This window comes from Mus caroli, unplaced genomic scaffold (genome assembly GCF_978045245.1).
Source record: "Mus caroli unplaced genomic scaffold, Mus_caroli_1 scaffold_7, whole genome shotgun sequence".
Lineage (NCBI taxonomy): Eukaryota > Metazoa > Chordata > Mammalia > Rodentia > Muridae > Mus > Mus caroli.
The window spans coordinates 18,144,254-18,162,350 of record NW_028227262.1 but is presented as its reverse complement, the minus strand read 5'-3'; the positions used below and the strand labels follow the sequence as shown (position 1 = coordinate 18,162,350).

Below are 18,097 nucleotides of genomic sequence, written 5' to 3'. Positions count from 1 at the left end.
TGGCGGTTCCTCAGAAAATTGGACATAGTACTACTGGAGGATCCAGCAATACCTCTCTTGGGCATATATCCAGAAGATGTCCCAACCGGTAAAAAGGACACATGCTCCACTATGTTCATAGCAGCCCTATTTATAATAGCCAGAAGCTGGAAAGAACCCAGATGTCCCTCAACAGAGGAATGGATACAGAAATTATGGTACATTTACACAATGGAGTACTACTCAGCTATTAAAAAGAATGAATTTATGAAATTCCTAGCCAAATGGATGGACCTGGAGGGCATCATCTTGAGTGAAGTAACACAATCACAAAAGAACTCACACAATATGTATTCACTGATAAGTGGATATTAGCCCAAAACTTAGGATACCCAAGATATAAGATACAATTTGCTAAACGCATGAAACTCAAGAAGAATGAAGACCAAAGTGTGGACCCTGTGCCCCTTCTTAGAATTGGGAACAAAACACCCAGGGAAGGAGTTACAGAGACAAAGTTCGGAGCTGTGATGAAAGGATGGACCATTTAGAGACTGCCGTATCCAGGGATCCATCCCATAATCAGCTTCTAAACGCTGACACCATTGCATACACTAGCAAGATTTTGCTGAAAGGACCCAAATATAACTGTCTCTTGTGAGACGATGCCGGGGCCTAGCAAACACAGGAGTGGATGTTCACAGTCAGCTATTGGATGTATCACAGGGCTCCCAATGGAGAAGCTAGAGAAAGTACCCAAGGAGCTAAAGGGATCTGCAACCCTATTGTTGGAACAACATGATGTACTAACCAGAACCCTGGAGCTCTTGTCTCTAGCTGCATATGTATCGAAAGATGGCCTAGTCGGCCATCAATGGAAAGAGAGGCCCATTGGACTTGCAAACTTTATATGCCCCAATATAGGGGAATGCCAGGGCCAAAAGAATGGGAATGGGTGGGTAGGGAAGTGGGGGGCGCTATGGGGGACTTTTGGGATAGCATTAGAAATGTAATTGAGGAAAATATGTAATAAAAATATTAAAAATCAAAAAAAAAAGAATAAAAGACCAGTTGGCACTTTCCTGTTTTACTTCCCTTAGCTTTGCTCCTTATTTTTCAAAGTTTATATAATACATATATTTTATATCACATCTATTATCACAGCAAATCTCCACCCCACACAATCTGAGCTGGTTTGTCTTGTTCTTTGGGTATAAGTCTGCATCTCTGTCCTTCCACCTATTTCTTTCCTTTCTCTGAATCTCCTTCATCTTCTTTCCCTTCTTCCCTGATTTACATCTACATAGGTTCAAATACCAAATTTGCTTTTAAATTTTAGGCTAAGTAAACTTTCACAATCCTTCTAGCTTGCTGTATTAATCCTAAATTAGAGGTCTTCTGCCTGGAATGCCTTATTGTGCCTTATTTGTAAATAATTTTATGAATAAGGGGCTGAAAAACAAACTGCTGGTGAAGGGTCTTCCCCTAGCTTTGTCTAACTAACTTTAAAATAGAGCTGCCATTTAGAATTGTCAGTGTCAGAAACTTAGCATAACTACTAGGCCGATTAGAAAATACCACCATCAGTTTCCACTGATGCTGATCTTACCAGGGCCAAAAGGATCTGCTTTCCAATGTGATATATTTGTTTTTCCGTGAGATCATAGAGCAGGCCATCCATGGTCATCACATCCTAAAGAGGAAAGAAACCTATGTAAAGATGACTTAACTATATTTTTTAAATTGTGGTAGAGAAACTCTGAAATACAGATATCAAAGCTAAGGACAACATAACTGTACAGGGATTAGGAGTAAGGAGACCTGACTGAAGAGATGGCTCAGAGGGTCAGGATGCTCCTCACCCAGAATCCACATGGTGGAGGCACAGAAGTGACTCCCAACAAGTTGTCCTCTGACTTCCATATGCCTCTGTTTCTCTGTCTTTGTCTCTGTCCCTGTCCCTGACTCTGACTCTCTCTGTCTCTGTCTCTTTCTCTCTCACACACACAAAAATAAGGAGAAAGAGAGAGAGAAGTACAAAAACTTAAGATATATTTATGTTTCTTTTATGAGTGTGAATGTATATATGTGCACCTCATGAATTTCTGGTGCCATTGGAGGCCAGAAAATGGCATCTGATCCCCTGAAACATAGAATTAAAATTAACTGTTAGCCTCCATGTAGGTGCTAGGAACTGAAACCTGGTCCTCTCCACAAACAAGATGCACTTTTAGTTGCTGAGCCATCTCTCCCTACCCTGAAAAGTATTTAAGTTAGAGACAAACATTAGATATGTTCAGATATGCAGAGACATGAGGTTCCCTCAACTGCAGAAATGCTAAATAAAGAAAGCAGTTGAACAAACAACAGGCAAGAAAAACAAGCAAGGGTGACACTCTCCACTGAATAACACAAGTAGTTTATCTGGGACTGTGTGTACAGACATGCACATGATTAATATAGCCATAGGGAAAGCCTACATATGCCAGTTTCCCTGTTTAAAAACTTGGTATTCAGGCTGGAGAGATGGCTCAGCGGTTAAGAGCACTGACTGCTCTTCCAAAGGTCCTGAGTTCAAATCCCAGCAACCACATGGTGGCTTACAACCACCTGTAATGAAATTTGATGCCCCCTTCTGGTGTGTCTGAAGACAGCTACAGTGTACTTACATATAATAATAAATAAATCTTAAAAAAATGAAAAAATAAATAAAAACTTGGTATTCAAAGGTGGAGAAAATATGGTTTTTTAAAAAGAAAAATTAACAAACAGAAAGAAATTGGGGAAAGTCATTATGTACTGTTTCCCATCTGAGCCTGATAGCTGCTGCCTTCAAGGTGTACAAAATGCCAGCTGTGTGACCCAGAATCAGGAAACTGTAAATAAATAAATGGCCAAATATGGTAACTGCCACAAAGGACATGTGCAGCACCCATCAGACCACTCAGTGCTAGGAGGAAGAAGAGAGCCACCTCAAGGATAGACTCTGAAGAGTGGGAAGTTGCTTGTTGGCAAGAGCACTGAACTGGTGGCAGGTGATGATCTCTTGAAAGGTTTAAACTGCCCGGGTCTACACAGCACAGAGCAGACTTCAGTCCACAGACACCTTTCCACCCACCTCCAGTTGTGTGAGGATCAGCCCATCTCAGGGTCCAATTAATCCTGAGCTGACTAATAAGCAAGTGAGAAACCAGGGATACTGGTTTCTTCAGATCTTCAGGGAAGAACATGTAGAAAACTAAGGATATTATTATCAGTATTTTGTTGTTTTAATAACTTTTTGCTTTTGAGATTATCATCAATTACACCACTTGTCCCTTCCCTTGCCTCTCTCTAAACTTTGCAAGTTTACTTTCCCCCTTGCTCTCATCTCCTTTCATTAATTATTGTTGCATGTATGCTTGTGCATAACTATATAAATCCAACCTTTTCAATCTGTATGTTACTTGAGTATGTATGGTTTCAAGAGCTGACCATTTGGTATTGGACAACCAATTGATAGATTTTTTTTCCCTTATTAATTTTTTTTAAAATGAAGTCTATGAGGATCTAGAAACTTCTGATTGTTTTATTTTTAAGATTTTTGGCACATAAAATTGTATAGCTGGCTTTTTCCCTTGTCACCTCTGCCACAGTAGGGTACTCTTACAGAATGGAAAATACACTTAGTAAGAAGAGAATAACCATTATGGCTGAAACTAGTATACAGTTACATGGTTATCATATTAACAGCTGCCATCTTGATTGCTTGTTAAATACTAATTGCTGTTATGTTCTACATAGCTAAAGTCTCTCACATTTTATTATAATTTATTTATAAAACTCGGGATCAGAATTCATTTTCCAGGCCAGGCATGATGGCACATGCTTCTAATCCCAGCATTTGGGAGGCAGAGACAGTCAAATATCTATGAGTTCAACACCAGTCTGGTCTACATAGCAACTTCCAGGACAGCCGAAGCTTCATAGAAGAACCCTGTCTCAAATAATATCAGTAAACAAAACCAAAACTTGCCAAAGTCACAAAGTTAGGTGGTGGAGGCAAGAAAGAGTCTTTAAACATACACTGCCTAACAATATAGTGACCAGCCACGCATGTCTCCATGAACTCAGTGTGTAAAATTGCACAGAGTAAAATGTTCATCTTCTGTTTCTTCTGCACTAATTAGATATTTAATAGTCACATGTGACTTGTAGCTAGTGGTCCACAGAACAAGTATGGAATTTCAGTTTTTTAGTCTGGGTCTCATGGAGCTAAAGCTGGCCTCAAAATGGTATAGTTGCGAATGACCTTGAACTCTGGATCCTCCCCAGTGCTGGAACTGCAGGTATATGCCACCACTCACAGTTTTATCCTGTGCTGGGATCAGACTTTGTGCTAGACAAGCATTCTACCAACTGAGACGCATTCACTGCCTCCAGCTCTGCGATAATTGTTTCACACTTACATTGCCATAGTACCATTTAAAGGTGATAATTGTTTTACCTCATAATGGAGGCATATTTTGACAGGTGTGGTGTCAATTGACGTGTGAAACACTAACCAAAGCTTTTCCTTACTAGTGTAGCTTCCCTATTACACACCCTGCGACAGGTCCAAAGAAAGCTGAGCAGGTCCCCTGGGACCACATCCTCCAGCATCATATAGAGTGGCAGCCTTTCTGTACAGCAGCCCTCCAGCTGTACCAGGTTCTTGTGTTTCCCCAGGTACTGATAGAATTGGATTCGTCCTATAAAATCCTGGACCTCCTGGAGTCCAACTGGATCTGTGAAAAACAGAAGAGTGGGGGGGGGGGAGGTGTCAGTGAACGGTCAGTACAGCTGATAAGTAAAAGGCAAGGAGCAAAAGGCACATGCAGATGGTAGCATTCAAACAGTGGAAGAATTACAGTCATAAAGGGGATAGAAGGGAGGACCACCTAGAAGACAGTAATGCTCAGTCACCCATCTTTAACAGAAATAAAGAGTCAGGGTCTTAGACATAGACTGGTTTTCACCTCCTTGAATAAACAGTGTCCTGGTCATATTACAACATCATCATCTGGGAGTTTGATAGATATTTTTGATTATGTTTAGCCCTTCCTTGTTTTATGTTCTATGTATCCAATGGTAGTTGAGAAAGAGAAAGGAAAGGGAGGAAAAGAGACACAGTATCAAGAAAGGATATAAGAGCCAAACACTGGTGAAAGCAGGTGACCATGCAAGTCTGAGAGCTTTTCAGTCACAATGGAAAGAGAGAACCAACACCTGAAAGTTCACCTCAAACCTCATACTTGTACAGCACACACCTGCACTCACACATATATGCCATGCACACACACAATAAAATTAAGTAATTTTAAAAAGGTATTTTAGTTAATAACAAATAATAAAAATAAAACAATAAAGGAAAAATGAGGAAATAATCTCATAATCTAAGGCCAAGTAGCATCTACTATGGAAATGACTACTTGACAGGCTTCAGTAGGTAACGGTGAGCTATATATCCAAAGACCCAGGAAGAACAACTCTGCATCAAGCTTCCCTTATACACAATTATAAGCATATGTGCTAGTAGGCATCTTAATGTTTCCAGTCTCAGTATTTACAGGGATGGGCTCACAGCGGAGAAGTAAAAGGGGAGAGAAATTGATTTCCTACTTTACCTTCTAAAGCCTTAAGGACCACACTTTTGGGGTTAGGATGATCCTTGGTGGTCATTGTTGCATGATAGAGGGTCCCACAACTACCATTGTGGATCTGCTCCAGAACCTCCAAGAGTTGTTCCCTGGGCACCTGTAGCTTAGCCAGGCAGGGTGTGGCCGCTCGTAGAAAGCCCTCCACTGAGGTCTCCTTAAGAGGCAGAAGTACTTTTTCTCTGTGCCCTGCTGCCTCCTGGCTTCTGCCCCTAGATGCAGGTACAGAGGCAGTGCCTAGAACAAAGAGATAATGTCCATCAATTGCCCCTGCCCTGGGAACACCAGAAAAGCATATTGAATAAACTAGCTAGGAAATTTTCTCTATAACTAATACAAGGACCTCTTCTGATGCTTCTCAATGAATGAATACCAACACCGAGTTTTACAATGGTCATGATAATTTCATTCCTTGTAGAAAACTAAAGGTGAAGCCCTTGAAAGGGGTAATGTTTCTTTTTTATAGTCCTTGGGATTATCTTCATGTTCCTCATGTTCCTCATGAGGATAGCACTGAGACAGGACAGTTCTAAAAAGAAATCCACACCAAAGGTACCAAAATATGACAGTTACTATCAGCATGGATGGCCTCTAAGTTGGTCATATGACTTCCAAAATTGAAGGCAGGATATATATATGTGTGTGTGTGTGTGTGTGTGTGTGTGTGTGTATGTATATACAGTATACATATACACATATACATATATACACACATATATACATATACATACACACATATATATGTATGTGTGTGTATATATATGTGTGTGTGTGTATATATATATATATATATATATATATGAGTTATAGTTTTTCTTTCTTCAGGTTGCCCTCAAATGTGGAATCATTTTATATTTTCATGAATCATAGTCAAAAGATCTGCTGAGACTATCACCCATCCACAGCTACCATTACAATTGACTAAAAAAGTTTCCTTCTGAGATTTCTAATAATTGGTTAATCAATAAATCTGTTCAGTAAATATCACCATATACCATATGCACTCTCTGAGTTGAGGATAGACAAAGTTCAGATCTACCTAAGATTAGTTTTCAATCATAGAACATATAGCATTAAGAATGAAAGAGACAGTGTGTTAGGAGGGGAAATAGCAAAATGAGATAACTATTTTATCTATAAATGCCAAAAGTAGGCTTTTTAGATAGGGTAACATTTAATAAAGGCCTAGAAACAATTACAGAGCAAACCATGATGACACTGTAGCACATGGAACAAGATGTATGAAGGCACTAAGAGAAGGATACACTTAGGATGTTTAAGGAACAGCAAGGAAGGCAGTACAGAGGGAGCCAAGTGGGATGGCTGGACAGATGTGGAAGACAGGAACAGAGGGGCCAGATCATACAGGGCCCTGGGAAGAACCTTACTATATTCTCTTCTGTGGAACACAGGGAACTGATGGAGGGCTTTAAAAGATATGAGCTGAGAGACCAATCAAGACCTTCATGGATTATTCTGGGTTGTCAAGGGAAAATTAGGTCACTATAGAGTTGAGATCCGGTAGAGAGAAAATCATTGGACATGAGAGATATTGAGCGGCTTGGGCTTATCATTTGTAAGATCTGACTATGGGTTGGGCCTATTGAAAACCTGGGTTATGGTTTTCTTAAAATCAATCTTCCCTGAACCCATGCCTACCCCTAGAGTTTGAGCCTTACCTCGGGGTCCAGGGCGCTGCCTTTGGGATCTCTGTCCTCTGATAAAAAGCCACAGAATGATTGCAAGAAGGATAAGAAAGCCACCAACCAGGAGAGCAGGAACAATGATTACTTCATACTGTTTCTCTCGGACAACTGTGTAGGCCATAAACGGGGATAGAAGTAAGAAACCAGCCACAGTTTCCCCTACATTGCCTCAGTGCTCCCGATTTCCCTTCTTTCCCTTCAATGGAGACCCATGGAGGCCAAACTTAACCAGACACTAACCCTGTGGTTTAGACCATCAAGGATCATTTTTTGTTATTTCTGATTGGCATGTCACCCTCACCCTATAAAAATGATGCCTTCCACCCCCTATTCATTTCCACTAGAAGTGAAACCACCATCCTCCTGTAGAAATATCCAGAAATCAGTCTCTATTGTTCTGGCATCCGGCTACAGGCAGATATGGTATCTGCATTTACCACACAGCTTGTCACTGAGACTGCATTCCAACAACACCCGGCTCAGGTGACCCTTCTCTCCCATGGCCACAGGGCCAACCTCCTCTGTTAGGCCCACAGAGGATGCACGGAGCACAGCGGCAGTGGTGCAGTATTTCCAAGGACTTCGTTATTTTTCTAGGGAAAAAAAAAAAAAAAACACAGCACATGTAGAAAATTTAAATATACCTGACACTCAAGTTACTAAGCACATAGTGTCTTTTCTGAGCCACCCACTCCTCTCTGCTCTTTTTTCTAAAATTCAGTCTGAAAAACATTCATTTCCCCCCAATGCATATTACTTTCTCTCTTATGCAACTTTCCAGCCTTGCTCCTTTTTTCATTGTTACTGAAAGTATTATAAAGGCACCCTAAACTTTTGTGACCATGCTGAAGTAGGGACCCGCCGAACCATCCTGACTGCTGATAAATATCTACCCCTGCTACAATCTTGAAGCATGTTAAATTCCTTTCAGTTGCATGTCACATTTTTGTACACATAACATTTCATTCCACTTTTATCCAAACCATTGTCTGAATAAATATATATGGCAAATGCCAAGAGATGATTTATGCTTTTTTTACATACAACATATAAATATTTTATTTTACATCAACCAACTGAAATATAATGTAGGAACAATTTCCAATAAGTTCAGTGGGACTTTGTGCGGGTTGGATGGAGACAGAATTTCTCTGTGTAGCCCTGGTTATCTTAGAACTCACTGTGTAGACCAGGCTGGCCTTGAACTCCAGAGATCTACCTGCCTCTGCTTCCCTTTAATTTTAAAGCAGAGTTTCATGTAAAGTTACAAGTACTCAACAGATGTGTCCTCTTTCTCTGTATCCCTCACCCAGTTCCCCCAATGACGACAGATTAATGTAACTATGCAATACCATAACAAGGCAACTCACACCTGAAAAAACAGCACTCTAGAGACAAAGACAGGCAGATGGCATGTTAGATGCCAGCCTGTGGCTACCTAGTAAGTTCCCTCTCTACCTTAGTATGTGTGTGATCTCCGTATACCCCAGCATAACTGCTCTGTCTCAAGCTCTAGCTGGCACTGTCTCCTGAACTACACTCACACCCTCCTGTATTACCCCTAACTCCTGGTAATAAGGAATCTGTCTCATCCCTGTATTATTTTGTCATCATATTATATAAATGGAATCATACAATAACACATTTGAGATCACCTTTCTCACTTGTATTATTGTCCTTGAAATCCATCCCAGATCAATAGTGACTTTATTGTCTTCTGAGAAATTCAGTGGGACTTTGTGGGGGTTGGATGGAGACAGAGTTTCTCTGTGTAGCCCTGGTTATCTTAGAACTCACTGTGTAGACCAGGTTGGCCTTGAACTCCAGAGATCTACCTGCCTCTGCTTCCCTTTAATTTTTATGAGAAGTGGTATAACCATCCTGGAAGGAGCCATCAGATTGCTAAGGCATTGCCCCCAAAGTTGGAATTTCCATACAAATCTCAGGTTGGAAGAAGGAAAGGGCTGAAGCCTGATGTCAGTTTTTGCTTGCCTATTCTGATATACTTGCACTCTCTGAAGAATTGAATAGACATCATTTATTAACGAAAGCTATTTGGTCCCTCAGCTATGAAAGCTTATGTGGACCTCCTCTATACCCATCAGAGGTAGTTCAACAAACCCACATTCTAACCAGGTCCTATACTATAGAAAGTGTCACTATAGAAAAAGCCATCTTTTTTTTTTCCTTTAAATAAAAAGGAAATACATCTATATGATAATGTGCTTCAAACAAACATAGGGCTGGGGAGATGATTTAATATGTAAATTGCTAGCTGTGACTGCCTGAGAACCCGAGTTTGGATTCCGGAATTTGTGTATCCCAGCCTTCCTGGATGAGAAGCAGAAAAACGGAGCACCTCTAAAGCTCACAGGCCTGCTAGCCTGCTGCACACTGCAGGTAAAACAACAAACAGGGCCTGGAACAAGAGGTCTGATATCAGATGATGTCCTCCACACTAATGTAGTGGCATGCAGACACTCACACATGAATTTTAAATCATAATGTAAAATATTGTAGCATAAAAATGTTTCCTTCTCCAGTTACCAATTCTCCAAATAGATTACAGTGTCTAGTTTCTTGTTTACTGTTGGAGATTCTTTTTATTATTAATCTGCTTTGTCCTTTGGAAGTTTCATACAAACATATAATGCATTTTGGTCCTCTCCCACAACTCTCACACACACACACACACACATTTTCCTCCTGCCTCTTCCTTACAACACTCCTTTCTTTATAAATTAGTTTGTTGGGTTTTTGCTTCTTTTTTTTATTATTATTTTTTCATACCCACAGGGTTTAACTTGGGCCACCTGTTTAACCCTACATCACCAATGGGGTGCATAACTGTGTGCTTTGCCTCCCTCTCAGCTAAAAGTCTGCTAGTTAGCAATAGATTAGCAGTATGTGGTAGGGCTCAGGAGCCCCTTCTCCCTCCATAGCTGACTTGGAAAAGCCCAACAGTGTGGACCTAGTGTTACTGCTCATAGCACAGCTGCTGTGACCGAGCAGGCTTTTTATCTAACCACCTTCAACAACTCCATACAACCCACACATCTTTTAAATGACACCTCCAACCCTGCTTCTTTCTGAACAGAAGCAATAGTTCCCACTCTTCCATGTGTTTAGCAACTTACTCTCTGCCCTTGCTGAGAGAAATGGTGGCTCTGGAGTCAGTGCAGCCTACTGCTTTAATTCTGACCAGTCTGAAACCAAATGTAGGGATTTTCTTAACTGTCAGTTAGGCATCCTAGGTTACAGACTATCCCAGTTACACATGGAGTTTTAATGTTGGTGCTGATGAGCAAAGTGCTACTTACTGAAGCACAGGCTCCCTGTCAAAAACAAAACAAAACAAAACAAAGCAAAAAACAAAAAATATATAAAAAACAAACAAGCAACAACAACAACAAAAACATAAGAAATCTGCCAGCTCCAACCTCATACCTTTTCACTTTTCCCCCAATCATGAGCAGACACGGTGGATCACAATTAAACAAGGCAGAAGGGAGACAGGTGTGTGGCCGGCTAATTAGGAGTAGGCAGATGGTGAAAAATTGCACACAGGAGAGAGAATCAGCTGGGCAATCCCAGCACACAAGAGGCAGAGGCAGGAGGACCTTTGTGAGTTTGAAGCCACTCTGGTCTACACAGTGAGTTCCAGGACAGACAGGACTACATAGATAAAGCCTTTATCAAAAAAAAAAAAAAAAAAAAAAAAGAGCAATGGGTGTGGGAGGAGGAGAGAGAGAAAGAGAGAAGAGGGATAAGGACAGAGAGAAAGGGATAGAGAGAAACGTTTTGTCTGTGAGTTTGCTCACAGCATGCAGTCTATAAAGACACTGAACGGAGAAGTCTACCTCAAGTAGGTGGTGAACCAGAACAGCAAAGAGAAAAGCAATTCAGAAGACATCCACCTTCCGGAGACCATGGGACAGGAGAGGTCCTGATGACATCAGCAAAAACAGCACCCAGCATGTGGAGCAAAGGAGAAGGCCCTGAAAGCATGTCAGCTGGGTGCTCAGAGCCTATTTGAAAATGTCTCAGGGTCCAGGCATTCTGGTTTTCATTTCCTCTTACTTCCTTTTGGGGATGTTATCAGATGTAAGTAATTATTTTTGTTCAGGGAGCAGCCAGTTGAACAAGTTTGGCTCCCTGGTGAGTAGGTGCTAGGAACACAATCTCTACACAGTACAAGTGAAAAAAAAAAAAAAGTTAGTCAGCAGCAGCTCAGAATGTGAGCTCCGCCCAGAAATCAAACTACACGCCCACTAGCACATACCAAAGGAAGTAGCCTGAAGACTGTGTGCACAGACTCCACGCTGAACTGGCCATAGCCAAACAGTGACCCAAACCCAGTTTCCTTTCCTCATGTTTGCCTATACAGAACATTCACTTAAGACAGCATCGGGCCTTCATGTATTCTTCCTGAGCATAGCTTCTTGCCCCTAGTAGTTTAAGGAAACTAGGATCATGAACACCTGGCTAACCAACACACACTCTGTGAAGCTGCTTCTGAGATATCTATATGGGCGGAGAGATGAATTGAGGCTAAAGGTACTTCCTGTGCTAGTCTGGCAACCTGAGGACAATCCCCAGGAACCAAAGGGTAGAAGTGAGAACTCTTAAAAGCTGTCCCCTAACTTCCACACAGTCACCATGGTGTGTGTGTGTGTGTGTGTGTGTGTGTGTGTGTGTGTGTATGTGTGTGTGTAAACACACATAGTAAATAAAGAAATGTAAAATAAAATAAAATAAAGCCAAGAAAGATAATTGTACAATAAGCCCTTTCCAATGGTTACAGTTGGCCAAAAGACTTGTGGCATATAACCAAGGAGTTGAGGATTTTTTAAAACAAACGTGCCAGGCATCCTTATCAGGTATACCCACAGAGTCAAAACTGTGCAGGAAACCGTGCCACTCAGACCCCTGACTCCCTCCAAGCTTATACATCAGAAGATGTTCACATTGGCTTGTAACAGCAAGAAAACTTCATATGCCACTTTTCTCCTGAAATTTGTAATCCACTAGCAAATAGACAAAGCCTGGTCTATTGTTTTATATCAAGGTGAGAAAAGGCACACCTCAATGCCCAAATCTCTGGGATGGTTCTTCTTAAGAGTTAAAGTCTGGCTTATTTACCCAATACTCATACTCATAAATATGATAGATATATTAAATCAATTCATAATACCAATAAATAGGTATAATACACCTAAATATTGGAATCCTGAGTCCAATAGCCCATAACCATTATAACTCCTTAGATCCTATGTGGAATCTATCTACAGAAGGAGGTAGGTCACTTAGGTGCCTAAAAAAAGAACATTAATGGATTAATAATATAATTGAAATTAAAATATATTAAAGCCCTATTTATTAATATTTAGGCAATTTTCCTATCTTGTTAAAAAAATTGTAGCATGGCTACAGCTCCTGACACATGGACTGCAGAAAATTTAAGAAGGTAAAACATTAACCCACAGTTAGTGCCACGGATAAGCATATATATGCATTGGAATCACAGAGCTCTTGCACTTGTGAAGTTCTTTATTCTGACCCTCATTTGACAGTTGCAAAGTAGGTTTGGATATAGCTTGCCTACAGTTTGCATGCATCTGTACCTGCTAAACCTCTCCAGGCAGAATTCTACCTGAAACAATAGCACGGCCTCACCAGTGGCTTGTTATCCCGTGATTTCTCTCCTCTTGGCTATTTCAGTGTCTTGACTTTCCTATAAAAGGTTTCCTTTCACCATTTGAGTTGAGAATCAATCACACAGTGGCAAAGGAGACACAGTATAGAGAGAATGTGAAGGATAGTTGAGAAGATTCCCTAATTAGTTGCAAGATGACATTCTGGAGTCGATAGAAGTTAGTGATAACTAGAATCTAACTAAATATCAAAACTAACTCTCAAACTGATACACGGATTCACAACACAATCAGGAACCACAGGGCGCTTTCAATGCATCAGAGGCAGGTCTATTGGCGACAGTAGCACAACCCTTGTTCCTGACTTTTCTATTCAGTTAACTCAATGTCATTCCCCAGACACAACCACCAATCTACCCACAAGTTTCCAGAAGAAACTTTTCCCACCAAAGCACAGTCACATACTAGACTTTGAAAGCAAACTTGTCCTGAGAAAAGAAAGGCTCTGTGTGTGCTGCAGAAACTTCCCTGAACCTGTTCCACTGAGGAGTGAGTCTCTTTGCAGCCTCATTCCTAGTCTGAGCATGTGCATAACAGCCTTTGTGGATCTGCCAGCAAGGTGGTTTTCAGAGATCCAAGTGACCCACTTTCCAGGTAAATATAATGGGTCAAGGTATTTAGTGGTTATGAGATATGGAACAGAAAGCTTGATTGATTTAAATGAGAAGGAAACTTGTGGAAGAGGGACCTCAGGCTGTGAGGGTCTACTTTCCTTCTGGAGTCACCGACCACTACTCTTTCCTTTCTGCTCCCAAGCTACCAGACAAGAAAGCTCCCTTGCTAGGGTGAACATATTCACTTAGCAGTAAAAGTCAAAACTGCTCTGATCCAGAACACAGTATAACTCATGTCCAACATCCTTAAAACCAAGCTACCTTTCCTGATTTCAGATCTTAGATACCAAGCAAATACAGCATACCAGTCATTGTGCCAAAGAAGAAAAGCAGATACTGAGGCATTAGCTCATGATTGATGGAATCGCAGAGCCTTTAATTAGCCGCGTGAATAAATGGCTGAGCAAGGTTTCATATCCGGTCCCAGCACTCTTATTTATAAACCCAATATTTTTTAAACTACCGAATGTATATGAACCTGTATATGTGTGCATGTATGTACACAGACACACACAGATACACACACACACACACACACAGACACACACACACATACAAACACACTCACATATACATACCATTCCATTGAACAAAAGAAGTAATGCCAAGAAGGAATTATATCAGAATCCAAAAATATCATGGAAACCACTATGCTAAAGTAAAATTTTGATGACAAATGCACTGTTATTTGAAAGGAACATGTAAATGTATTGTTCATGTTCTTACAGTGACACAGATGATGTCTATATAACTGTCTTCTATTTTGAAAATAATCATATTTTTTCCAGTACTCACAAGATACACAACCTTCTTATTTCCTGGCTTTACTTTCCTGAATGCTCCTCCTCCTCCTCCTCTTCCTCTTCCTCCTCCTCTTTCTTCTCTCTCTCTCTCTCTCACACACACACACACACACACTAACACACACATCCAATTCTATTTCTATCATCTGCTTTTTTTAGTGAAAAAACTCAGTTCTCAGGAATAGTAATCTTTAATGTGTCTACTAGCCAAAAAGGGGTCATTATCCAAAAGGGCAGAGCAATGGCTGGGGATATGAGATACCATGGCACTTCTCTCAATCTCAGGCTTAACCCTTCTTTTGGAACAAACCTGTGAGAGACCAGACAAAAAGGCAACAGCAGAGGAGACCCAGAGAGGCAGGCTCATGCAGACCCTGGAGTTAAGTATCTTTGGTATCCACTGCTGTGAGGCGGTACTTAGGTGAGGGGGCACATTGCTCTGCTTTTCTCTGGAATTGAGATTTGGATTGTTAGGATTTTCTCCCTATCCATCTTCCAGAGACTTGGGGCTGGAAATGAACTTGGAAACCCACAAAAAAATAGCCTATTTGAACATTAATCTTTTGATACAAAGATTGTTATCAGCTTTCCAAATGTCTGAAGACCTGTGATGTAAGGCAGTGGAGAGGAGGCCTATTTTACAAACTGATGCTTCAGGAGAGTTGATCTTGGAAAGCAACAAAATGCTTTTTATGGTAAATAATCTGCAAAGGATCAAGGTAAACTCAAACATAACCAACAGCATCAGAGTTCACAAAGACAGACAACCCACACACATCACCAACATCATCAGGGCTCATAAAGACTGATAACCCTCACACATCACCAACAGCATCAGAGCTCACAAAGAAAGAGTAACAATGATGTACTTATCTGATTTCCTGTGAGGCATTTTATACACTCAAAGCATTGATTCTTTTCAGATTTTCATTCTACTTTTTTTTTCTGATTTTCTTTTTTTCCCCTCTCTCTCTCTTTTATTAGGTATTTTCTTTATTTACATTTCAAATATTATCCCTTTCCTAGTTTCCCTTCTGAAAATTCCTTATCCCCTTTCCCCTCCCCCTGCTCCCCAACCCACCCACTCCCACTTCCTGGACTTGGCATTCCCCTATACTGGGGCATAGAACCTTCACAGGACCAAAGGCCTCTCCTCCCATTGATGACTGACTAGGCCATCCTCTGCTATATATGCAGCTAGAGTCATGAGTCCCACCATGTGTTTTCTTTGATTGCTGGTTTAGTCCTAAGGGGCTCTGAAGGTACTGGTTAGTTCATATTGTTGTTCCTCCTATGGGGCTGCAGACCCCTTCAGCTCCTTGGGTACTTTCTCTAGCTCCTTCATTGGAGACCCTGTGCTTCCGTACAATGGATGGTTGTAAGCATCCACTTCTGTATTTCTCAGGCACTTTCAAAGCCTCTCAGGAGACAACTTTATCAGGCTCCTATCAGCAAGCTCTTGTTGGCATCTGCAATAGTGTCTGGGTTTGGAGGTTGTTTATAGGATGGATCCCCAAGGGAGGCAGTCTCTGGATGGTCTATTTTTTTATGTCCACAATTCCAAGACCCACCATCTACTACTTTGAAACCTTAAAAGATCAGAAGCGATGTATCTGAAATGTTTTCTTATTTATTCCTTTCTTTCTGTGGTTACTCCCTAATAGTTTCCCAAAGTCCTCAGTTTCCCTCATCTACAATAAGAGTTCCCCAAAGAAGGAAGGTACAAAAGCACACAAAGTTGTCCACCCTAAACAGCAACCTCAGATCCATCTGTGTCATCCTGTCCCTATAGGACCTGTGGTGCTGTTGAAGCTTTCTTCCAGAAACCTTCCCTGTTCACCCTATTTTCTAGTACACTGGGCTTTCAAGACTTGGTTCCCATGTTTGATTCATCCCATTGGCCTTTGCCTATTAAGTAGGTGCTTCTGCGTCTTTAAAAATCTCAAAGCTGGTTGTGATGGCATACAACTTTGATCCCAGATGGCAGAGGCAAAAGCAGCGGCAGAGGCCAGAGGCAGGAAACCAGAGAGTAGAGGGCAGATGGATCTGGGTGAGTTTCAGTCCAGCTCAGCTTGGTCTATAAGATGAGTTCCAGAACAGCCAGGGCTACATAATAAGACCTTGTATCAAAAAACCAACATTCATATACATACATGTACATACAAACATACACACAAACATAACCTCCTTTCAGTTTCCTCTATAACCAAGGAGAACTTTTTATTTCTGGCCACTCTTATCATCTCTTCTATACTTCTGGTAGACAGAAAGGCTCAATCTAAGGTCAAGAAAAGAGACCAGAGGACCATGCATGTGCTTACTACCCTCCTCCTTCTCCTCCTCCTCTTGCTTCTCCTCCTCCTCTTCTTTATCTTCTTTCTTCTTCCCTCCCCACCTCTTTTCTCTCTCATTCTTTCTTTCCAGGTCCAAAATCAAGAAATCCATTCAGCTGCCTTTACCTCAGTACAGTGTCATGCAGGGTGTGGTCCACTAAGGACTTTGTACACAGAACACAAACCCATGTAAACAACAGATATCTGATCAGACTAAAAGTGTATCCCCGGGAGCACATTACTACCTCCTTCTGCAGAGTTGGGAGCCAAGGCAGAGTGTGTTCCCTCCTGAGGGTGGGTCAGTGGTGGCTGTGAGCCACACTGGAGAAGTAGAGCCGGCAATAACTTGGCTCTGGGATAACAGAGGTTGGCAGTTTGAGCTCAGGTTTGGTGGATGATTCCTGAAGCACCTAAGGCACAGCAGCATCTGACCTTGGCCTACCTTTTCTTTACCTTTTCTTTCTCCTCCAGGAATTAGGAAACCCTGCCTCTCTCTCTCTCTCCTGTGAGCAGTGGAGAAAAAGAGAGCAGCAGGAAATGAGTCAGGGTTGGAAGGGTCAGACTCAGGTGGAAGCAGGTTCTCCTCCTTGCTTCTTCCCTGTAACCATGTGATTCTTTCCTACCTAAGAGGAAAACATTAATGTTACTAATCACTGAACAGTAAGTCAGAGGTAAGAATGAGCATGAGGGACAGGTTGTTTCCCAAGGGGCTCAAGGATTACAATACTAACAGTGAAAATAAAGACTGGAGATGTTAGAGAGATTGGACCTGCAGCACACAGGATGCGTATGAAGGGCAAAGGAGAAGGACAATGAAAGACAAGAATGGTGCGGGTGTATTAGTTATATGTGACATTTCATTTGAGGTGTCCAGTAGACATCTGGGATGAAGATGAGTCAGCAGGTGTTAGTTTTTGTTTTGCTGTGCTGTGTTTGTTTTCCTTTGTTTTGGATTTTATGTATATTTGTCTTTTGCACACATGTATGTGTGTGCACTGCTTGTGTGCTTAATGACAACTGAGGCCAGAAGAGAGAATGGATCCTTTGAAACTGGAGTTACATATGATTATGAGCCACCATGTGTGTGCCAGGAATTAAACCGAGGCTCTTTGGTAGAACAGTGAACTGTGGTCTTAACTGTGGAGCCATTCCTCCAGCCCTAGAATCTGTTAGATGATACTAAAAGTTTTGGAAGTGGACAGGAAGAATAGAGGGAAAAATGAAAAGAAGAGAAGAAGATAAAAGGGATTTGTGCATGATGCAAGTGCCATAT

The 18,097-nt window shown here is 41.3% G+C and overlaps 1 protein-coding gene across 1 annotated transcript in view; it reads right to left on the bottom strand.

Annotated features, from left to right (window-relative positions):
• Styk1 (STY kinase 1) overlaps positions 1-18,097 on the bottom strand; it is a 60,836-nt gene that overhangs the window by 13,385 nt on the left and 29,354 nt on the right. The window contains exons 2-6 of the mRNA XM_021165778.3: positions 7,798-7,953; positions 7,334-7,468; positions 5,625-5,891; positions 4,564-4,745; positions 1,589-1,672 (exon numbers count right to left, since the gene is read on the bottom strand). Coding sequence (XP_021021437.1) covers positions 1,589-1,672; positions 4,564-4,745; positions 5,625-5,891; positions 7,334-7,468; positions 7,798-7,861 — 732 coding nt within the window. The 5' untranslated portion in view covers positions 7,862-7,953. The remainder of the gene's footprint in view (positions 1-1,588; positions 1,673-4,563; positions 4,746-5,624; positions 5,892-7,333; positions 7,469-7,797; positions 7,954-18,097) is intronic.